At 39.1% G+C, this 20,663-nt stretch overlaps 1 protein-coding gene across 1 annotated transcript in view; it reads right to left on the reverse strand.

Moving 5' to 3' along the window:
- The window catches only part of myo1d (myosin 1D), a 143,976-nt gene that overhangs the window by 38,002 nt on the left and 85,311 nt on the right, over window positions 1–20,663 (reverse strand). Inside the window, exons 17-20 of the mRNA XM_047377517.1 lie at window positions 7,062–7,285; window positions 5,051–5,189; window positions 4,568–4,672; window positions 4,275–4,388 (exon numbers count right to left, since the gene is read on the reverse strand). Of these exons, the coding sequence (XP_047233473.1) occupies window positions 4,275–4,388; window positions 4,568–4,672; window positions 5,051–5,189; window positions 7,062–7,285 (582 nt within the window). The remainder of the gene's footprint in view (window positions 1–4,274; window positions 4,389–4,567; window positions 4,673–5,050; window positions 5,190–7,061; window positions 7,286–20,663) is intronic.

The raw sequence follows: 20,663 nt of genomic DNA on the forward strand, positions 1-20,663 counted from the left end.
AGTCGGGTATTTTAAAATAACTGATTTATTTAAGTTTACTAAATTACATTTCTACATAATTACATTGCAGATTTGCTTTTATTGGAGTTACATAATTTAATAATAAAAAATAAAAAAAACCAGCAAGAATGGGCATATAAGAGTATGCAGTACAGTACATGAGCAACATCAGACATCAGCTGATCCTCTCTGTGCTCAGTAACCATGACAACAATGTCTCGCGGGAAGTTGGCATGACAACAATAGGAAGACAGCAGGGAGATGGGGGGTGGGAGTCGGGGTTCGATGGGAAGCTTAGAGAGAAGGGGGTGACAGGAAATGGGATATGAGGAAAATGAAAAGATAAAATGTCAAAAAGCAGCAGCAAAAACTGCTTCTAGACTATTAGTTTATTCCCCATCCATATGTATTAATTGGTGTGTAAATCATTAGGTAGACAGTTGTTGGTACCTCACAACCTTATTACCAATCTATTAGCACAGCCAAGTCTTTACTTTGCCCCTCAGGAGCTGCAGTAAATACTCACTGTAGGGTAGCTGAGGGGATGCTGCGCTGTTGGCCTGTCAGTGCTAATCAACAACCAGCTAACTGCTTTCTCCTTTATTTGACCTTTTCTGATCGATAGCTCCATGTCACGCAGCAGCAACTTCCAACCTACATCTCCATTTATTGTTACATTACACACATATTTACTCCCTCCCATATGAGCACTTTTTCACCATGACCAGTTCCCTTACCCTCACAGCTCGACTTTTACTGTGTAAAAATGGTTTGGTGCTTTGTTTACACAAAGGCTGTAATGTAACAATGCAATTCAGTTCAATTCAGGAGATTTAAATAAACAACAAGCGTCATCTCAAGTCCCAATTCATAACCAGCTATGTTGAAATATACATTAAATCCAATCCAACCAACCATTCTATTTTAATTACATCAAATCCAATCCTAGTAGTCTGTATAGTAACACTGTTACTATAGACCCCTCTTTTATACATGGCCCCCTCCCCGGATGAGGATGGGAGTGGTTGGGGACTGGGGTCGGGGTCCGGGCCGGGGTCGCTCAGGTTCAGGTGCTGGGGCGGTCTGCCTGTCTCCACCCCCGGAGGGAAGGGGACCGCCTCCTGGGTCCGGGGGCTGGTTGTCCCTATGGAGTATCGGCACCTGGACCTAGGAGTATAGAGTATGTATGGGGAGTGTGAGTGAGTGTACAACGTCCATTGTTGTTTGTCTTTACGTTGGGTGCGAGTCTTTTTATGTGTACGCATGAGGGTGGGAATGTGTGATTGTGTGTGCCTGTTTTTTGTGTCAGGTTCGGTCTTGGGCTGCTCCCTCTCCTGGATCAGTTTAGGCCCCCATCGAATGTGGGGCCTATTCCCTCCTCCCCACACTACCTGCCGGTAGTTGGTATCTCTGTCCGACGGTGTACTTGTGTTTCTCGGTATCCAGGGCTGGGTGCTTTGCCTCCTGGTGGCTGCTTGCCGGGGCTCACTCCTGGGCTCGGTCGGGCCTCTGCTTGGGGAGTGATATGTCCCGGGGTGTCAGGTTTCTGGGTCCATGGCTGGATCTGCTTGGGCGTAGACGGCTGTCGGCGGGGCCTATGGGCTCGTCGCTGCAGCTCCCTGAGGCTTCTGCACTGTGGGTGCTGGGTGGTTCCCCTGGGATTCTCCCCTGCTCCTCTCTGGGGGGGTTACGGTAGTGCCGGCGGTGGTTCTCCTGGGGTTCCTGTGCTCTGGGGGGCATTTGGATGTCTGTGGCTTGGATCTCCTTCGTATCTGTCCCTGGTCCAGGGGGCGGGTCTGTGGCTCTTCACACTCACTATCGCATATATTTATGGAGAAACCTTGTATGAACACACTCAGACCCACAGGTGTTTAGATTCAGGTGTTAACAGATACACAAATGTTGTATATTGAGCCGCATTTACCACTAAATACATCTTGCATTCATAAGTACTGTACACCTTTTGGTAAAAAGGCTGGTAATACGAACATTTCTGCAGGTGTAGATGCACCAAAACAAGGGGTGCTTTTGCCCCCCTTTCTCTCTTTCATGCTTCTTTTTTTTCCTTTCCATTTCTGTCTCCGTGTCCGTAACAACTGAAATAATCCCAAAGCAGTTTCTAATAAAGTGTCTTTTTATGAATATCGAGCAGAGCTTTAAAGCGTAAATCTGTTGGGCTTTTTCCTGGCACTCAGACAACAATTCTGAGTGCTTCCCTGCTAGACAGGACACGGTAAAAAAAATAAATATTTAAATGGAGGCGCTAAAATCAAGTCAGTAAATGAAAACAGCCAACGTTAAATTTGATAACCTTAATATGTATAACATTAAAATTTACCATGTTATCATTTATTGACCTCCAAATTCATGGATTCTAATTTTCACAGAGGTTATATTAATCACATGTTGATTTTTAAAGCACTCACTTTTACCATGTTCAGTATTTCACACTTTCAATTCATTTCAGGTTAATTTTTGTTAGTTTGAGCCCTCATACATACCAAGGGAGCACCTTAATATCAAATAGATAATCTATTTGTTCTTCCTTTTAGTTGAATGTATTTCTCCAACTTTGTTCCCCCATTTTATGACAATCAGGTGATGCCATGAAAAAACGTGAACGCCAAAGGCTTTAAACTACACAAGGGGATAAAAAATCTGTTGTCATGACCTTGACTGAAGCTGAATGATCAAGAAGTCTTATCAAAGCTATTATTAGCCTAGAATCCAGCAAACATTTTGATAAGGAAATATCCTTAGCAAAGCAAGATGCACATTTGTGAAAGTCTTTTTCTTAAATTCAGTTGTGTCATGGTTACAAATCTACTGATAGGCGATGGGAAGTCTCAGTTGTGAGGTGTACTTTTTTTGCTCAGTTTCACTAAGATGCACAAACAACCTCCACATTTGCTACCAAACAGATAGGCACCAGTGGAGGACCACAGCAGAACACATGTGAAGTTTATTTAATATACAAATATCAGATGATATCATTCCATATTTGCATATTAAACAATATACAATACGGTTCTTTATTATAGAGAACAAAGTGTACTGGATTCAAATTCCTTGTTTGTCTGGAATTGGCAATAAAGCTGATTCTGGTCTGAGTTGTCCTGTCCACACTGCTTTCATGTGTCTGTCTTTTCTGCAGTGGTCCAAGGGGAATGGACAGCGGCACACTGAGTGGATGCACTTTCTAATGACAACAATGATAAGGCATATGGTAATATTTGGGCTGTTAAGCTTTGAATTGATTCTTATTCAAAATCTATTTCTGAAGAGTTTTTATTTCAGAAAATAAAATAAAAAAACATCTGGATTTTTTAATATTTAACTTACGGCATTAAGAAAAGATAAAAAAATATTTGGGTAAAAAATAAACAAATCTGTCATGTTTTTGCAACCCACTAAAGGCAGTGCAAATTTCCATACTAGGTTCCTATTTGTCATAAATGTATCTGTGTGTGTACCTCAGCTGTGATGATGTACAGTATTTTGTTGGACAAAATATATCAGCTTGTTCATTTAGTTTAATGTGGTGTGATGAAAAAAACTAAAGGTAAAATCTCTTATAAAATCAAGAGTGCTGATAGTACTTGTAAGAAAATAGAGCACCTTAGGGTTACAAAGAAATTTAGGCATAAAGATTCACTTCTTTGGTTTATAAGTTGTAAACACATTTAATAAAAGGAAACTGGTCATCACTAGTTGTTTCCTGGTGTGTTACCAGACATGTGTTAGAATGGCCTAGACAAAGTTCAGGCCAAAACATAATTAAGTATCTATGGCAAAAGCTAAAAACTGACGCTCACAGAAACTCCCCATCCTCTGTGACTGAGCTTGAGCTATTTTGCAAAGAATGTGCAAAAACATCAGACACTAGATGTGCAAAGCTGGTAGAAACATACCTCTAAAGACTGAGGATTGACTCAGAGGGGCTGAATGCAAATACATGCCACACTTCTAGTTTTACATGTAAAAAAAATGTTAAAAAAAAACATCTATCAATTTCTTTTCAGTTCACAATTATGTACCACTTTGTGTTGTTCTGTCGAATAAAATCCTACTAAAAAAACGTACGGTTAATATGATGCTAATGATGACTGATTGTTTGCTTTTATTATCTGTGTTTTAAAAAGTTTCTATTATGTGTTTAATAAATGCATTGATGATGATCTCTAACGTTGCGTTGCTGAGCTGTTTCTGATGAGCTCTTTGTTTACTACCCTCTGTGTGCTTTAAAAAGAGGTTGTAAAAAGGGGGTGTCGTACGTTGTAGAGAGGGATGTTCTTCATAGGTTTGTATTGCCTCAGGGGATCCATCTTATACAGGTGTCGGTCAGTGATGAGCAAAGCCCGGTCCTCAGCCTTGTGAAAACGGTTGATCTGGGAAACACAAAGCTCCTCGTTAGTCATCCCCCAGAGACACGTCATGAGCTGGCAAACAGGCTAATCTCTGCACCCTGGAGGGAGATGATGCTCCCCACTAGAAGGTTTTATAGCTGTGCACACACACTGTGGGTAAATGTGGTGAGATGACGACCGATGCTTTAAAAGCCTTCTACCTTTCTCACGTTGCAGGAGAACAAAACTCTCATGAACTTGTCTTTCCGCTGCAGCTCGCTGGAAACAAGTGTGAACGATGAAGCGGTGTCAGGGCTGTCACGCTTCTGTCAAACACGAAACAATCAGAGAATAAAAACACTTGGAAGCAAATCACAGAGATCACTGGGTAACAGAGTTTAGATGAGGTTGGTGAAAAGCAAATTTCCAGATAAATAAAGAAATGAATTTACAGTATGTAGGACTTTTATAGTCATACTGACCACTCAAAAAGCGTTACACTAGAGGCACATAAACCCAAACACACTCACAAAGACGCACATATTTAAACACCAACATGGTAGGTGCTCCCCAGGTATAAATTTCTAAAAGCATTATAGCATTAATCTTATGTTATGTATTGGCAGCATTAAATACATTTTGTTGATATTTTTATGTCTTTTTATAATTTATCTAATTTAATTGTTGCTCCTCCACCTACTCACCACGTAGTTTCCCTCCCAGGCTCTCTGTAAGCCCAAGTCAGCCCTTTGGCCCTTCAGGGCCTCCAGGCTGGCTACCTTGGCCCTGACCTTTAGAGTCTCCTCTGGAGAGAGGCCTTTGATCTTTGTCCATGCCCACCACCTGAAGGAAACATCCAAAAGCATTCATAAAGAGCAAAAACATCATAGAAAAAAACTGTTTCTGCTTAAAGCGTTCATGCTATAGATGGGTTTGGAGACACCAGCTGCACTATGCTATTTTTTGATGCCTTTTCATTCACAAATCCTGACAGCCAACATAATTCTGAAGGAGGGCTAACTTCTGGCTGTGGCCACCTTCAGGGTGGAAAAAAAAAACCTGACAAAAGGATGAAAGACAGAGAAGTCTTTGATGGAAAGGAATAAAATCGATGCACAGCTAAGCATGAAGCCAGAGGAAAGCTGTAAGCTGCTTGAAAAGGGACACATCTGGTTGTTAGTAACACTCTGGGCCATGTGTTGTTTACAGTGAGATTTTCTTTATAAAAAAGCAAAATCTCAAGTATTGTCTCCAAAAATATTCATGACCCCCTGTATTATGAATAATTTGAGATTTATTTTGAGCTTCATTTTAATATTTCAGTTGCTTCAAGTAAATGTAAGCCCCACAGCAATAAAATAACTTTGAAGATGCCTCAGACTAGAGATTTACCATGAGTTTTGCTGCAGATACACACTGACAATGTCCAAACGTTAGGTGTGGTCCTTAGTGTCACTTTAGCTTAAAAACAACACCTGAATTTTCAACTTTATCTTAGCCAGCAACTGTGTGCATTCCAACAGTGGGGTCCAAAACTGAGCTGTTTCCCTAAACTATATTCACTAATGCTTAGAGGGTCATTGCTACTACAGGAGTGTCGTTGCTTTTAGCATCAGTGATCTGGGGACACAGATCGACTACCACTGCTACAAAACGAGTCTGGTATGTGACCGAAAACAGGGAAATCAGACCAATAAAGTATTAATTTTGGATTTGTTTAGCTTAGCTGTTATTGAAAGTATTGTTATTCCAAAATATGTAGAAATGTGCGACTAGAATACATTTTCAGTGGGGGGGAGTGGAAAGTGTTCTAGTTGTCAATGTAAAGCTCTGATTTTCAACATTTAAACTGTGATCGATGATTCTGTCACATCATTTACACTTTATACCCTGGAGGTCACTCCAAACCTCACGGAAAAGGCCAACAGGGACAAAGTAAATGAATTTCCCTGACACAGATTTCAGTATTTTCCCAATTCTGGTGCAGTGAGAAAAAGAGAACAGACTTCTAATCAGGATTACAACCATAACTTGTGATCATTTCACAGCAGTTATACTCTGAAAGAGAATTCACTTTTAGGAAGTTGGTGTAATTCACAGATTTCTAATAATTAAAATTAGTGAGATTTGTTCCAAAGGAGCATAAACCAAACATACAAAGCAGCAGCTGCAGCTTGTCAGTTTCTAATGATGCACAATCATTAGGAGTTTGTGAGTTTTTTGTTTTCATTTCTCAAAATAAATGTTTTAACATTATAACTTCAACTGTTTAAATGCATGAAAAAGGCTTTGACAGGACGGTTGCTCTCTCTGCCTCTAAAAACACTCAAAGCGCGTTAATTCAATAATATTTACATTAAGGTAACCTTATTTTAATAATGTATTTAAATGTAAGAGATGTAAAACACAGAAGTACTAATCATGAGTGACCGGCTCCAAATAGTTAGTCTCTGTTTTAAAATAGTAAAACACTGTTTCAAAGCGACTGCTCTCTCACACATAGAAGGTGACGTCATTTCTGCTCCCAGTATTCATAATTTATGACCGCTCACAGCAGGGTCGGTAGTAAAACATGTTCTGAACACTGGAAATTATAGTTTTTAACAAGGAATCCTAATCAATTAAAATTAGAATTGGCACAATAAAAAAAAATGGAGTTTGGAAATAGTCCTCAGAACTCTGATTGGTGCATCCCTAGTTGTCCTGGCCAAATACCTGTTGTAGATGCTCTTCATTGCGTCTTCAAACCTGCGCAGGACTTTGGGTGGTGTCGGCCACTTCACATGTCTGCCATGGTCTTTCATGGAGCGCACATTTTTAAAGCGACGGTTGACCTCCCGTATGTAGGACTTAACCTTGTAGCGTCGGTACGCCCGCAGGATGATGAGGGCAGCACGCATCCGCCGGTATCGCATTCTGGCGAGGGTTCCCCGCCAAACCTGGAACACATAGGAATGATATAGAGTTTTAAAAAAGTAAGCATTCGCAATATTTACCTCTATTTTTTAGATAATCGTCCAACCTAATGAAAGTTACCTTTCATTAGGTTTGGGTGATACAGGCAAAATAAAATCAAAGCAAAAAATATAATGAAAGAGACGTCCTGCTGAAACTGTTGTAACAGCGTTTGTCTGGTAGCAATTGACCTATGAAAGTTTTTCAGTCCTTACTACAACTAGAGCACCTAATACAAACAGATGTGAGAACTATCATTAAAATCAGTTTAGCAAATTATCCAAGCACTCCATCATTTTAGGTCCCACAAAAAATTTTAACAAGTAAATAATAATGTTAAACCTAAATTCAATTAAAAACCAAAAATATTTAATTGATTTGATTTAAAAATAAAATTCAGCATTAAATCTAGAGGTTAAAATAACACAACAGTTACAATAATGTTTGCTGTAAAATGTTTTTATAGATTTAAAATATTTACCCAAAACCTGCTAAATTCAGTAGCAGTTTTTTAAGTTCTTATTGTACAGAACATTATACCATTTTTATCATTCTCCTCTTTACTCAAGAGTATAACAAGTTGACGGGTCAGTGGTAGCCTGCTGAATGCGATTTTAACATAGCTTTACTCTGAAAAGAGGGTTCATTAACATATCCAAGCATTTCCTAAAACATGCTAGAACTGTAGTAGAGGAAAGGGTTAAGATTAAAGGGTACCTATTTCTAATATGGATAGATAAAGATATTATTTCCATTGTGGTCATCCAGATACCCAAAAGAAACACACAAGTATAAACCAACAATTTACTTAAAAACAAACAAAATAAAAAAAATGAGGAAAAGCAGAACATAAACAAAAGAACAACATAAAATACACAGAATGTACAAGGAAATTATATAAAAGGCTTAGAAATATTGAAAAATGAAAAGAAAAAAACCCGTCTATAAACAAGTATAGGCAGAGTGGCTATCAGATCCTTTATAACATCATTTATAGATGTTAGTGGGACCCAAGGGAGCCGTAACTCCTAATCCAACCTGTCTAAAATCAGCACCATATGCTCTCTGCTTTTAACAGTATTCCCTCATTCTGACAACCACAAATTCTGGTGTTAACGTGTCCCCTAGATAATCCCTGGAAGCCACTAATCCACTGACAGGGCCCTAAACATCACCAGTTTAAGGCAATATGGCAGTGTGCACTGAAGGCTTGCTTCTGAATACCGTTTAAGTATAATACACTGTAATCATGAAGATCATGAATATTTAATCCTTCACACTGAGGGGGAGGCGGGTGACAAAGAAAAATGTTTCTTGTATTTGCATACTGAAACTGCGGAGGAGGCAGTTTTCACCTGATGAGAGCAGCAGCGTAACAGCGTGCAGAGAACAAGGCTGGACTGAACACACAGATGAATCCACCCAAGCATCTGCAAATATGAGTGTTTCATATCTCTTTCTCAGAGGGAGAAACCTTGGCATGGCATGTTTATAGAAAAGAGATAGAAAGCAGCTGCATGCTTGGTATAAGAACAAAATCCAGGCCAGTAGGCTTTAGATTAAATAGGCTGACAATTCAGGAAAATGATTTCCAAGATTCCTCAAATACTGAGTGATTCTGATCGCAACAGACCACAACTATGTGTTACATTGCAAATCAAATTACAAATTTTTTTTTTTCTCAGGAATTTGTTTTAGCAAAGTCTTCCATTTCTGCCATGTTCTCTAATGCCTCATGAATAAAAAGCGAGAAAGAAGACGGGTGTCTATATTTTGATCACTGAGATGCTTCCCCTATGTGCTCAGGGTGACAGCAATGGGAGGAACAAGTTAAACGTGTTTGATTTTCTCTGGGTACATGGTTAATAGTTGTTTCCATTTCAATAATGACTGTAATCATGGTGTTACTATAAATCAGGCTTTAGGAGTTTGAGGTTAAGGTGCATGGTCAAACCTTACTATCAAAATATTGATGCAGGGCATAAAAGACTCACATCAGCATGTCAAATGTTTTACGTTACCAAACAGGAACAGGTTTCAATCATGGTCAGTGCGACATTAAAAAAAAAGGTTTTATGTTTATGTTACGTTTATGTTAGGATACAGTATTTGCGCTCCAGTCTTGTATGGCAGTTTACATTTTTTATTTATTTTGCAGCACTTTTAACAAAAGTGCTGCAAGATTCCAACAGCCCCACTAAGAAATAAACTGGAGTAAAGCAAGGGTAGAAAATGGATAGATGGAGCTTAAACATTATGTAATACTTTTCCATATTGGACAAGTATTACAAAGAAGATGTAAGAGTTATAATACTGCACATATTTGTACCAAATGAAGACGTCACAGTCGGTATACATATTTCAATCACAACTCATCAAGATGAGTTGACGTTTTGTTGAGTACAACAACAGAAAATAGATAACTAGCTGTAACTAAAAGCAAATTAACCAAAACGAAAGCAATCCACACCAAAGCAATGGCAAAATGCCAGTTAATGAAAACAAAGAGGAGCTTATTTTATTTAGCAGCAGATAAAGGTTTTCCAGTGATACAGCAGCAGCGTGTATTAAAAGTTAAATGGCTGCTGTTAAGTCCACTGCAAAGCAATAAACCCCAAATATATACAGGTGGCATGTAGGCATTTTTATGATAGATGAGGGATGAGTGTTTAACATGTTGTTTCACATTTTAGCCAATTTCAGGCATTTTGTTTTTAAGTTAAATTGAACTTACCCACTGATAAACACTTAACATACTGTTTTAACTTGAGAGTCTTCTCTCAGAAACGGTGGTTTGCTGTCCTGCTTCTGCTTTTGTTAGGGTCTTTATATTTAATATGTGCAGAACAAATGTGGCATTAGGCATTGGTCTCTTTTAGCTGTTGAAAAGAACTGTGATCGCTATTATTAACTGTACCCCTATAGCCAACCCGGGCATTTTACTGCTCATGAGGCCACATCTGGCAGTTTAGACATCCTGGACTGGCCTGCGGTAGTCAATAAAAAATTCAAAACTAAACGTACAAAAAATGGTTATTCTGCACAAAAATCCGAACATGCCACATTTATATTGAAAATCTGGCTTTCCGTAGTTTTTTTTCTTTGGGCAGCTACATTAGCACAGTTATGTGCGAGCTAATTTTGGTGAATGCTAAAAAGAGAGCATTAAAGAATACAGAGCTTTTTAATAATAAATGGATTTCTAAGTAAGGGCTGCACAAATTATATTAATATAAATATGCACACTGACAATATTAAAAGGGCAGTTTAGAATGTAATATTAGTTTGTTGTAATTTCCAGTTGTCATGTATAGATACTTTGCATTTCAATAAGATATTTAGTCCACTGGATGAAGTCTCACTGCAGAAGGTGCTCATACCTGGAACATTATAGTTTCCAACATAGTAGAGCTCACGCAGAGTGCCGAATGTATTACTATTAAAATCTAATTTCCTAAAATCCTAAAGCCATACTCTTAGATATTTATTTATTAAAGTCAAAGGTAAAAGGGCTGTTTGGAAGAACAGCCTACTGTCTGCTGTGATCAAACTAAATATATAGTTAAACACACAAACCTTTTCTTATTTTATCATCATTAACTTTATTTATAAAGCGCCTTAACACCACCCACAGCTAAAACAAAGTGCTACTATCGAGGATAAATAGGATATAATAAAATAAAACTGGTCTGAAATGCTTTCAGACAAGTTTTAGAAATAGACAGTGACAAGGCCTGACATGCAAGGGAAAGGCATTCCATAACCTAGGGGCCCCAATAGAGAAGGCCCTATAGCCTGTAAGCTTCTGCTTTGAAATGGGAATGACCAGGAGCAGCTGGTCAGTGGACCTTAGTAACCGAGCGGGAGTGTAGAGGTGGAGAAGTGGAGAAGTGCAGTTAAATAAGGTGGGGCAAGGCTGTGTTTAACCTTAAAAACAAACAGGACTTTAAAGTACACAGACAGCCAGTTTGGGCAGCTAGAGGGTGCAGTTGAGTTAAATTCCAATGCAAAACAATTGAGTTGAATTTGATGGTTGACAAGAATTATTGATATCCAGTTTGAAGCGAGCTGCACGGTAGCACAGTTGGTAGCACTGTTGCCTTGCAGCAAGAAGGTCCTAGGTTCGATTCCCGACTGGGGTCTTTCTGCATGGAGTTTGCATGTTCTCCCCGTGCATGTGTGGGTTCTCACCAGGTACTCCGGCTTCCTCCCACACTCCAAAGACATGCCTGTTAGGTTAATTGGTAACTCTAAATTGCCCTTAGGTGTATGAATGAGTGTGTGCATGGTTGTTTGTGTGTTGCCCTGTGATGGACTGGCGACCTGTCCAGGGTGTACCTCACCTCTCGCCCATAGACTGCTGGAGATAGGCACCAGCTCCCCTGTGACCAACTATGGAATAAGCGGTAGAAAATGACTGACTGACAGTTTGAAGCAAATCGGATCATGCATGTGTGATTTAGAGCCGATGGTATTCGGCACTCTGTTATGCCTATATGGTCCAGCCACAGCCAACAGTCACTGTTCACAGACAACATCACCATAATGTGTATGAGAGTTTAAAAGGAGGACATCTAACAGTAAAACATTTGATTTCCTATTCTTATTAGGCAGGGCTAGTGTGATGTCATCAATTAACCAAATCAATGTGTACAACACCCATCCCTGATGTAGCACACAAAATGTTGTGCAGATCCGATATTGCATCAGGGAGATATATATAATATATAATATTCTAGGGGGCACAGTTGAGACGAATTCCAACATAATCCAATGAAGCTGTTTAGTTGTTGACAAAGATCATCCATAACCAGTTTGGAGTAAACTGGACCATTAATGTGTAATTTAGAGGCAAACGTGTGCAAATAGCAAGATATAGCATGGCTGGGAGATGATTTTTTAAAATCTTCTATGGGGCACTGAGGAGGAATTAGGCCACTCCCATCAAATATTTCACTGAATAACGTTTGGGGGTTGGACTAAGATTCATCATATAGAATTTTGTGCAACTCGGATGATATTTGTGGAATTGAAGACAAGCCTATGGCCGCAGCGTGATGTCGCTCTTCAATCTGCCCATACCCACCAGCGTAGAGTCTTTGTGCTCTAAACAAAGTTAGAGAAGGGGAGGGGGTTGGGAAATTTTGGGTCAAGTCCTGTGAGTTTTTGTATATGTTTAGGTCTCCAAAAAGCCAATTTATTGCCAGGAGAAAAATAATCATAAACACTGGAATTACAATAGGTCTTGGCAGGGCCTAATAATAGGTTGTAATATTAAAATTTTATTTTATTATTCCTTCACAATCAAGGGGAATACACCCTCAAGAAGAAGTGAAAGACATAAAAGGTCAATGGTTAAGATGCTGGCTGTGCAGTATACAAGCATATTAATGTTGAATTAAGTGGAAGGAAGAAAAAGGTGCAGACACAACTGAAAAAAACTCAGATTTGATAGGATTGTGAAGCAATAGCAGAAAGAGGAATTATTTGGAAATCAAGGTCCCAAAGTCTGGAAGAATAGTGGAGATGCACAGAATACCTGATTTAATGACCTTGGTATCACTTTGCTTGATTGGCCAGCAAACCCAAACTCCAGAGATAATCTATTGAGTAGTGTCAAGATGAAGAGAGACACCAGGACTAACGGCGCAGGCAAGCCGGAGGTTGCAAAGCAACCTGGACTTCCTTAACACTTCAACAAAACCATTCATTGCATGGCACTTCCATGCCATGCTGATGTAGTAATTCATGCAGGGGCAGCTCCAATGAAGTATTAAGCACATATACCATACATACATGCATACTTTCTGAGTGGTTCAAGATTTCTGTCCTAAAACAATTTTTAATTGGTCTTGTGCAATACTCAAATTTTCTGAGAAAATGAATTCAGAGTTAATTGGCTGAAAAAGATAATCATCAGAATTAACAGAAATAAGCACTTGAAATATATTACTGTGTGCAATGAATACACATAACGTGAGATACTTAAACATTTTGATAATATTTTAATTTATTCAGATGCATTTGCAGAGCAATAACTTAACAAAACAGATGTTCTGCTTAGACTTTGAAACACAGCACTTGCATTGTTAAAAGCTACACTATTGTTTTTATCAGATTTTCTTTTTGACACATGGTTTGGCTGAGAACTTTTACTAAACTGCTGTTTAACAGAATTTATAGCCTGAAATGTCATAAATATTTTCCCTCTTGGTGCTGATTATCTACAGTTTCTACTTCCATTTGAAGCATATTAACTAAACTCTGTTTAGCGAAGCCATAAGTCACTAATTAAAATATGACTGATGTCTGTAGTAGAAAAACGGTGGGGACATCTACAGAAGCCCCACACTAAGACACAAACCATTCTCTGTAACAGTGTTGCAGTCTTGCTCCAACGATGAAGGTGGGTTGATGTAGATGACACTCTGGGGGTGGGCGCGGGGGCGTTTGAGGATAAATCAGGCCTATAACAAGGCCAAAGATGGTCTGCCGCTTCTGTCTTTGGGCCAATAAAGCCATCTGATCATTATGGAGGTGGCCCTCACCAAGCTATGGGGCTGTGGGTTTATGAGCCCATTAAATCCAGATTGGGGATATTTTTCAGTAGCAAGAACGCGGGACAGACTGCTGCTGTTTGGGTTAAGAAAAGAATACTAGATAAAATTTAGAGCAGCTGGGAAGAGTTTGAGTGTTTCTGTTGGGATACCGAGCTCCATTAAAACACAGACAGAGCCTCACTGTGAGCTGCTATTTAGAAGCAAGGGTGGCTTCAGCCCATCAATATCCATCCATCCATTATACCAGCTTATCCTTGTAGGGTCAAGGAGGGGCTGTTGCCTATGCCCAGCGGTCATGGGCGAGAGGCAGAGTACAACCTGAACACGGTTGGTTTAGATTAAAGAATTTCAATAACCCTAAGTTCAGACATAAGTTAAATTGGGATTCTGTGGCAAGACTTAAAATTTTATGATCACAGATGTACTCTATCCAATTTCATTTTCCGTAAGAATAACTGTCAAGAATTTTCAAAACTGACATCTTTCATATTTTTAAGTATTTTATAAATACTAATAAAGGCTTACTGGAGTTGAAAAGTTTAAAAGGCATCGAGTGTTAACAATCAGACTGCTGTTTGCAACAGGATTCATAAGTCAGACTGGTCACATCAGGACAACGACTTGAAAGGATAACTGTTTACTGTTGCTTGTGTAGATAAACCCTCAGAATACAGCAGAAATAAACATTTATTGTGGGAGACGGTTCTAGTGATGTCATGATGTGGCTTCAAGCTGGCTCTCCAGCTTGAAGCCACATCATGTGTTCAAGTGTTTTTAAGGTAACCAGTTGAGAAGCCATAGAACCAGCCCTGGGCTACCACTGGAACCATTGTTGCTGAAAAAAAGAGTGATAAGATTTGTTTAAGGAACTCACAGGGGGGAGTCAAATAGGAATTGCACAATGCCTTTATGGAAATCCTGAACCAGAAAAACTGCTTCTTTTTCAAGAGGTACTAACTGTGGTAAATTGATGGTTTTAATTCTGCCTTTGATGTCTTCTTTGCCACTTGACACACACTGCAAATTATTCCAGGGTTTGTCAATGTAAACACTTGCTGTTACCAAGCAAAGTCCAGTTAAACATATAGAAAACAACACCTTTACGGGATTTCTAAAAGGAAAAAGTGTATGTATTCTGAGAAGGACCAATAAGCGAGCTGGACCACTGACAAGAGGTTGACTTTACACATCCTCTGGGGACACTGAGCTGCTTTTTAATTGACAAACTCAATGAAGGGGGTGGTCTAAGGGGGGCAAATATCAGGATTGTGTGACAGAATCTGGTGAAGCTTCAAGGTTTGCTGACCTCTTGCTGTCAAAGGGAATCACTGCAAAGAGCCTGAGGGCAGCAGTCATTATCATAAACCAAAAAAAGTCTCGTGTGAGTGGCGAACTCACCAGTAACTCTGCAGCAATGACACCAGTTCCTCATCCCTTTTACTCTCTGCAGCGTGTAGGTTTAAAGTTTATCTCAGGGCTAATGCACTTAAATGATGTGAAACAAATGTCTTCAAATTGATTTGAGACATTACCATCTCATTAAAGATGTGTTTTTGAAGAGTCAAAAGAGTTGGCTCCATCGATCAATTAAATGGGACTGGACCTAACAGATTGCAGGACTATTGCCTATGGTCAGCAGTATAAGCTTTAAAGAACAAACATTAGTCAAACTGTTCTCAAAGACAATAAAAATAACCGAGTGATCAATTTAAGATAACCTTCTTGGTTGTCTTAAAAAAACAGAATTTGTTTTTACCAATTCATAATTAATCCTAAATAGTTTAGTACTGATGGTTGATGCGGTCAAACATTAAATGTGAATGCTGCATTTTATTAAATGAAGTAACATGCCTGGAATTACAGGACAACTGAGTGCGTACATATGAGTCACGATGCAGTTATTATGGTTAAAGTGATTATTTTGATATATTTGTGGAGCTGTTTAAGGACAGATAGATGGAACTTTTGAAAGTGAGCTAGTCTGAACTGATCTGATTAGTGACAGACCCAAATACCTTCAGCCTTAAATGTTTTTTTAATTTAGTTATTTAATTAGTTATCTTATTAAAAATAAGAGCCAGAGTACAGAAATCAGGAACTAACAATCTGTGGCAACATGAATTCACTCAAATCACAGCTCTATCTGAGAACAGAGGAAGAACATATCCTTTCCTCCACAACAAGCAGTAGGATGGTTACAATAACCTTTAACCATCATAGTTGTCTCTATCACAGTGTTTTCACAAGGTTAGTTTTTTAGGAATTATTTCTAACGTTTTTTTCAGGTTCAGGAGGGATCATAGGATCAGAGACTGTGTTTCTGCTTAGGTTTCTTCAGATTAAAAATGTGTCTGGGTTGTTAGTGAGATCCAAGGCAGTGCTGAACTTTTAGAAAGAGGGCAACTAAGAGTTACCCTTCAAAAATCCTTCTTCCTAGAAACGACTGACATAACCCACACTGCTTTTAGACATGACTCACATCCTAAGTATTGTTGAAAATGATAAAATAAAGGTCTTCATCACTTATAGACCTTTTCATTTAGCTGCTATCCATACAAACCCCAGTGACTTTTCTATGAAAGCTGTCGACCCAAAACAAAACACCGCTCATGTCTGATAAACCCAGTTTTATACATAAACCATGCAAAGTGCTGGAAAGCAATTAAGATAGGAGCTCAGAGTACTAGAGGGGGGTATCATCTCATCACTGTGCCTACTCTGACATCGCTGACAGATACAGTGATGTGGATGGCTGAACTGGAATTAATGAAATATTCATTTGCTATACACAGAGCAGGTGGGGGAAGTTCATGTCTAATTCAAAGGTTATCTGTATTTATGTTGGACTCTGGGATCCTTTTTGTCTCTCTTCCTGTTCCCTAAAGTAGGGATAATCAAACTGCATTGCCCAGTTTGATGTCAGTTAAGGATTGCACAAGTCGGACATTAAAAAGAGTAAAAAAGTGATTGCTAGAATTTAAAGAAAGGACTCAAAGAGGATTAAGTTGAGATGAGGAGAAGCCTTCACCCCTCCTTTACTGCAGCTACACCCCCACCTCAGAGCAGAAGGCAATGTGATAATTTAAAGGAATAAAAGCAGGGCAGAGTAACAGAAAATCATATTTATTTAAATGCTTTTTGTTTATCCAGCTAATAGTCTCACAGATAAAAAAAATCAATTTCTCAAGAGAGACCTGGTCACAAAGGCAACACATAAAACAAGTTCTTCTTTCTTTCATTTCCCTGGTAACCAATCCCGACAATTTCAGGCCCCTTTATGCGTTATTTCAAGAAATGGACAATGTATATTGTTTCGACTAAAAACAACCAAATGTGTCCTTTTTCACACATTTAACTAAATTTACCAAGGTCTTTACAAACGCTTTTCATATTGTTTCATATTTGGTCAAAACGCCCTCTTATTCCATGCAGGTTGCAGCAAGAAATCTTAGAGATATTTGTTTTTGAGACTTTGCTAGGCTGTTCGTTTGAACGGCTGTCATTACATGGCAATGTATCCTTTAAATACACATCATCTTATTTTTAAAATTAAAAATTATGAAAAGCTTTACTGTAATCGATAATTCATTAGTAGTCTTAACTCTAATTAGTCAATAATGTGCTTAACTCTAAATGGCACACGTGTCTTTATCCAATAGAACGAGTACATGATAGAAACCTTAAATAAGAGCGATAAGATAAAATGTTCTTTTTATTCTGGTAATATTTTGGTTTTGAATAAGTGTTTTAAAAGTGTGGAACCATTAAACCATCCAAAAGACCTTGGCCAGAGACCAGTACAGCTCGTCTTTCTGGGGGACCTCAGGGCAGAACTGGTGTTGGAGCAGGAAAAGCTGATGATCCCTCCAACCAAGAGAAAGGCGGAGGTGACAGAATCCATCCATTGTCTATACCCATTCATCCTTACAGGGCCGTGGGGGAGCTGGTGCCTAACTCCAGCGGTCGTTGGGCAAGAGTCAGGGTACACCCTGGAAAGGTCACCAGTCCATCACAGAGACACACAGGACAGATAACCATACGCGCACACACTCCTAAGGCTGATTTATAAAGACCAATTAACCAAACAGTTATGTTTTTAAACTGTGGGAGGAAGCTGAAGTACCACGCATATACGGGGTAGAACATAAAACCTCAGATGCAACTCCATGCAGAAAGACCCCAGGCCAGGATTCAAACCTAAGATCTTCTTGCTCCAAGGCAACAGTGCCACCGACTATGCCACTGTGCAACCCAGTGATGGAATCCCGTGGCATGAAAATGAGTTCACTGTTTTGTGGTTGCTAGCACAAAAAGCAAAATCAGGCATGTGCAAATATGGCCTTTATTACATAGCTTTTAATAATCTCTGAATCTTCAACAAATAACAGAGGAAAAGTGACCTGAATGGTGGGACATGAGGTCTCATAGTTTATACATGCAAATGCAGGGTGAGCTGCCACTTGAGCTCTATGCAGAGTCACATATTGTGTTGTTTGATGGGGCAAACTAAGTGGGGTTATTATAAATGTGTAAAGTAAATAACAACAAGGAGAGTGTCTGTGCCTCAGTCATACTGCAGTGGCTTTGGCACGGAGGTGCCGCCTGGCATAAGGTTGGATGGTGTGCCAGGTGGTGATAACGAGACTGCTTGGCACAGCAGATCAGACTCCAACTGGGATGTTGTTTGAGTAACAGCATGAAAGATACAGGAGTCTTTTCTGCTGTTATGCTTTTATTTGATGTTCTAAGAATATTGAGCGTGTTGACGTGCATGTGAGGCACATACTGAATGCTTAGTTTTAACACTGACGGAGGCCAAGATTAAATGCCACTTCTTCAAAACCTCAGTCGTGCTGAGCTGTTGATTTTGGTGGAAAAGATGCAATTCCTCTGAGCTTTCCCTTTGTTATCAGAGCTGGATTAAACTCTGAGATACCTAATAGGGTCTTCCCAAGGCAGAGGGTGGAGGGACACCTAATTAATCATGCAGATCAATAAATAGGTCAACCAATCATTTTACTACAGAAGATAATTCACCTTGACAAACCCTTTCATGTCAGGCTTCATCTTGACAAAAGGTGCACATTAAAGCTCTGGAGGACTACAAGAATACAGTGTGGAGGAATCTGCTGGCATGAAGACTCCCAAGTGTCTCAATTGATTTATGTACAAGAGCTCACTCACACATTTTGACAAATTGATATTGTATTAGCTTTAAGAATGCCAGTTCTGACTGACAGTGGCACTGCCATGCAATTTGCATTGTATACTCTCAATTTAAACCTCAGATGGAGTCTCGGGCCATGTTCGCAAACCATCAAATTCTTTCTGTGCATACTAAAATGATGCCTGTCAGGGAATGCAGCATAATCACACCCAGATCTTGGCGTTTGTGCCTGAAGGAGGTGTCATCAAATCACTGACGCATGAGGAGGGAAACAACCACTCAATGCAGTGGCACATCCAGAGATCAATTTTCACAGCAGATCAGACTATGTTTAAATAAAGGGAATATTATTAACTATGGGTGCTCTGCAGTTTAATAGGTGAAACCTATAATGCATCTTCCTAAATCGATTATTTTCAAATAAATATTCCATACTTTTCTTAAGTTTAGTATATTAAAAAAGGACAAATCCAGAGCTTTGTCAAGTGGATGGATGGACGGACAATAAAGAGAATAAAGTATAGCAATACAAATATTTTTTTGATAATCAGCTTTTTCTTTTACCCCACACTTGTTCAGATCTGGAAAATGCTTAAAGAGGAACTAAACACCAAATCATTTTTTTTGCAGATAAAATGTATAAACTGGGTATTAAGGGCGCTATCTTTATGTTACTGTGCTATTTTAAAAATTTCATGTAAACTTATTTAATTTTGCAATATTTGTCTGAATACTTGCTCTCTTTGGGCTGAACGTTGGTTACTGCAGTAGAATTTTTCTATTGGTTCAAACGGTACAGCTTGGTACATGCTAATGTCACAGCCTCACTTGGCATTGTCCACTTTGATGGGATAATTTCAAAATTTGTCTGTGGGCGGTGTTATTCATTTACATGGGGTTTAGTTCCCAGACTGTGCAGGCATACTGTAAATAATTATATTTTTTTCTTTAACTGAGCTATTTGGACACATCTGCATAAGAAACACATGCAAAATTACCAAATGTTTATCTTAAAAATACCTCATAACACAACAGACATATGATGTGAACAATGGAAACCAAAGTCAAATTCCTTGTTTGTACTTGGCCATTAAAGTTGATTCTGGTTCTAATTTTGATTCTGAACAGGAAAAAATATATATTATTACTTTGGTAAATATTATTTTTCATGATTACTGATTGAGTTTGTAAATGCACTGGATTCACTGCACTTACAGAATAATATTCATATTTTTTCCAGATTCATTTTATATTTTTCTGAATTCTTTTTAATTACAACATGGTAACATTTATTCACCTTCATAGCTTCTAGTTATATGGTTCATATATATACATATAATATAATTTGAACCACCACCTTAACGTGGTGGAGGGGTTTGAGTGCTCAAATGATCCTAGAGGCTATGTTGTCTGGGGCCTAAATGCCCCTGGTAGGGTCTCCTATGGCAAACAGGCTCTAGGTGATGGGTCAGACAAAGAGTGGTTCAAGAATCCCTCATGAAGAACAAAATATCGAGGCACGTGACGTCGCCCGGTACGGCGGAGCCGGGGTCCCACCCTGGAGCCAGGCCTGGGGTCGGGACTCGTCGGAGAGCGCCTGGTGGCCGGGTTGCTCCTCGCGGGATCCAGCCGGGC

This window comes from Girardinichthys multiradiatus, chromosome 10 (genome assembly GCF_021462225.1).
Source record: "Girardinichthys multiradiatus isolate DD_20200921_A chromosome 10, DD_fGirMul_XY1, whole genome shotgun sequence".
Classification (NCBI taxonomy): Eukaryota; Metazoa; Chordata; class Actinopteri; order Cyprinodontiformes; family Goodeidae; genus Girardinichthys; species Girardinichthys multiradiatus.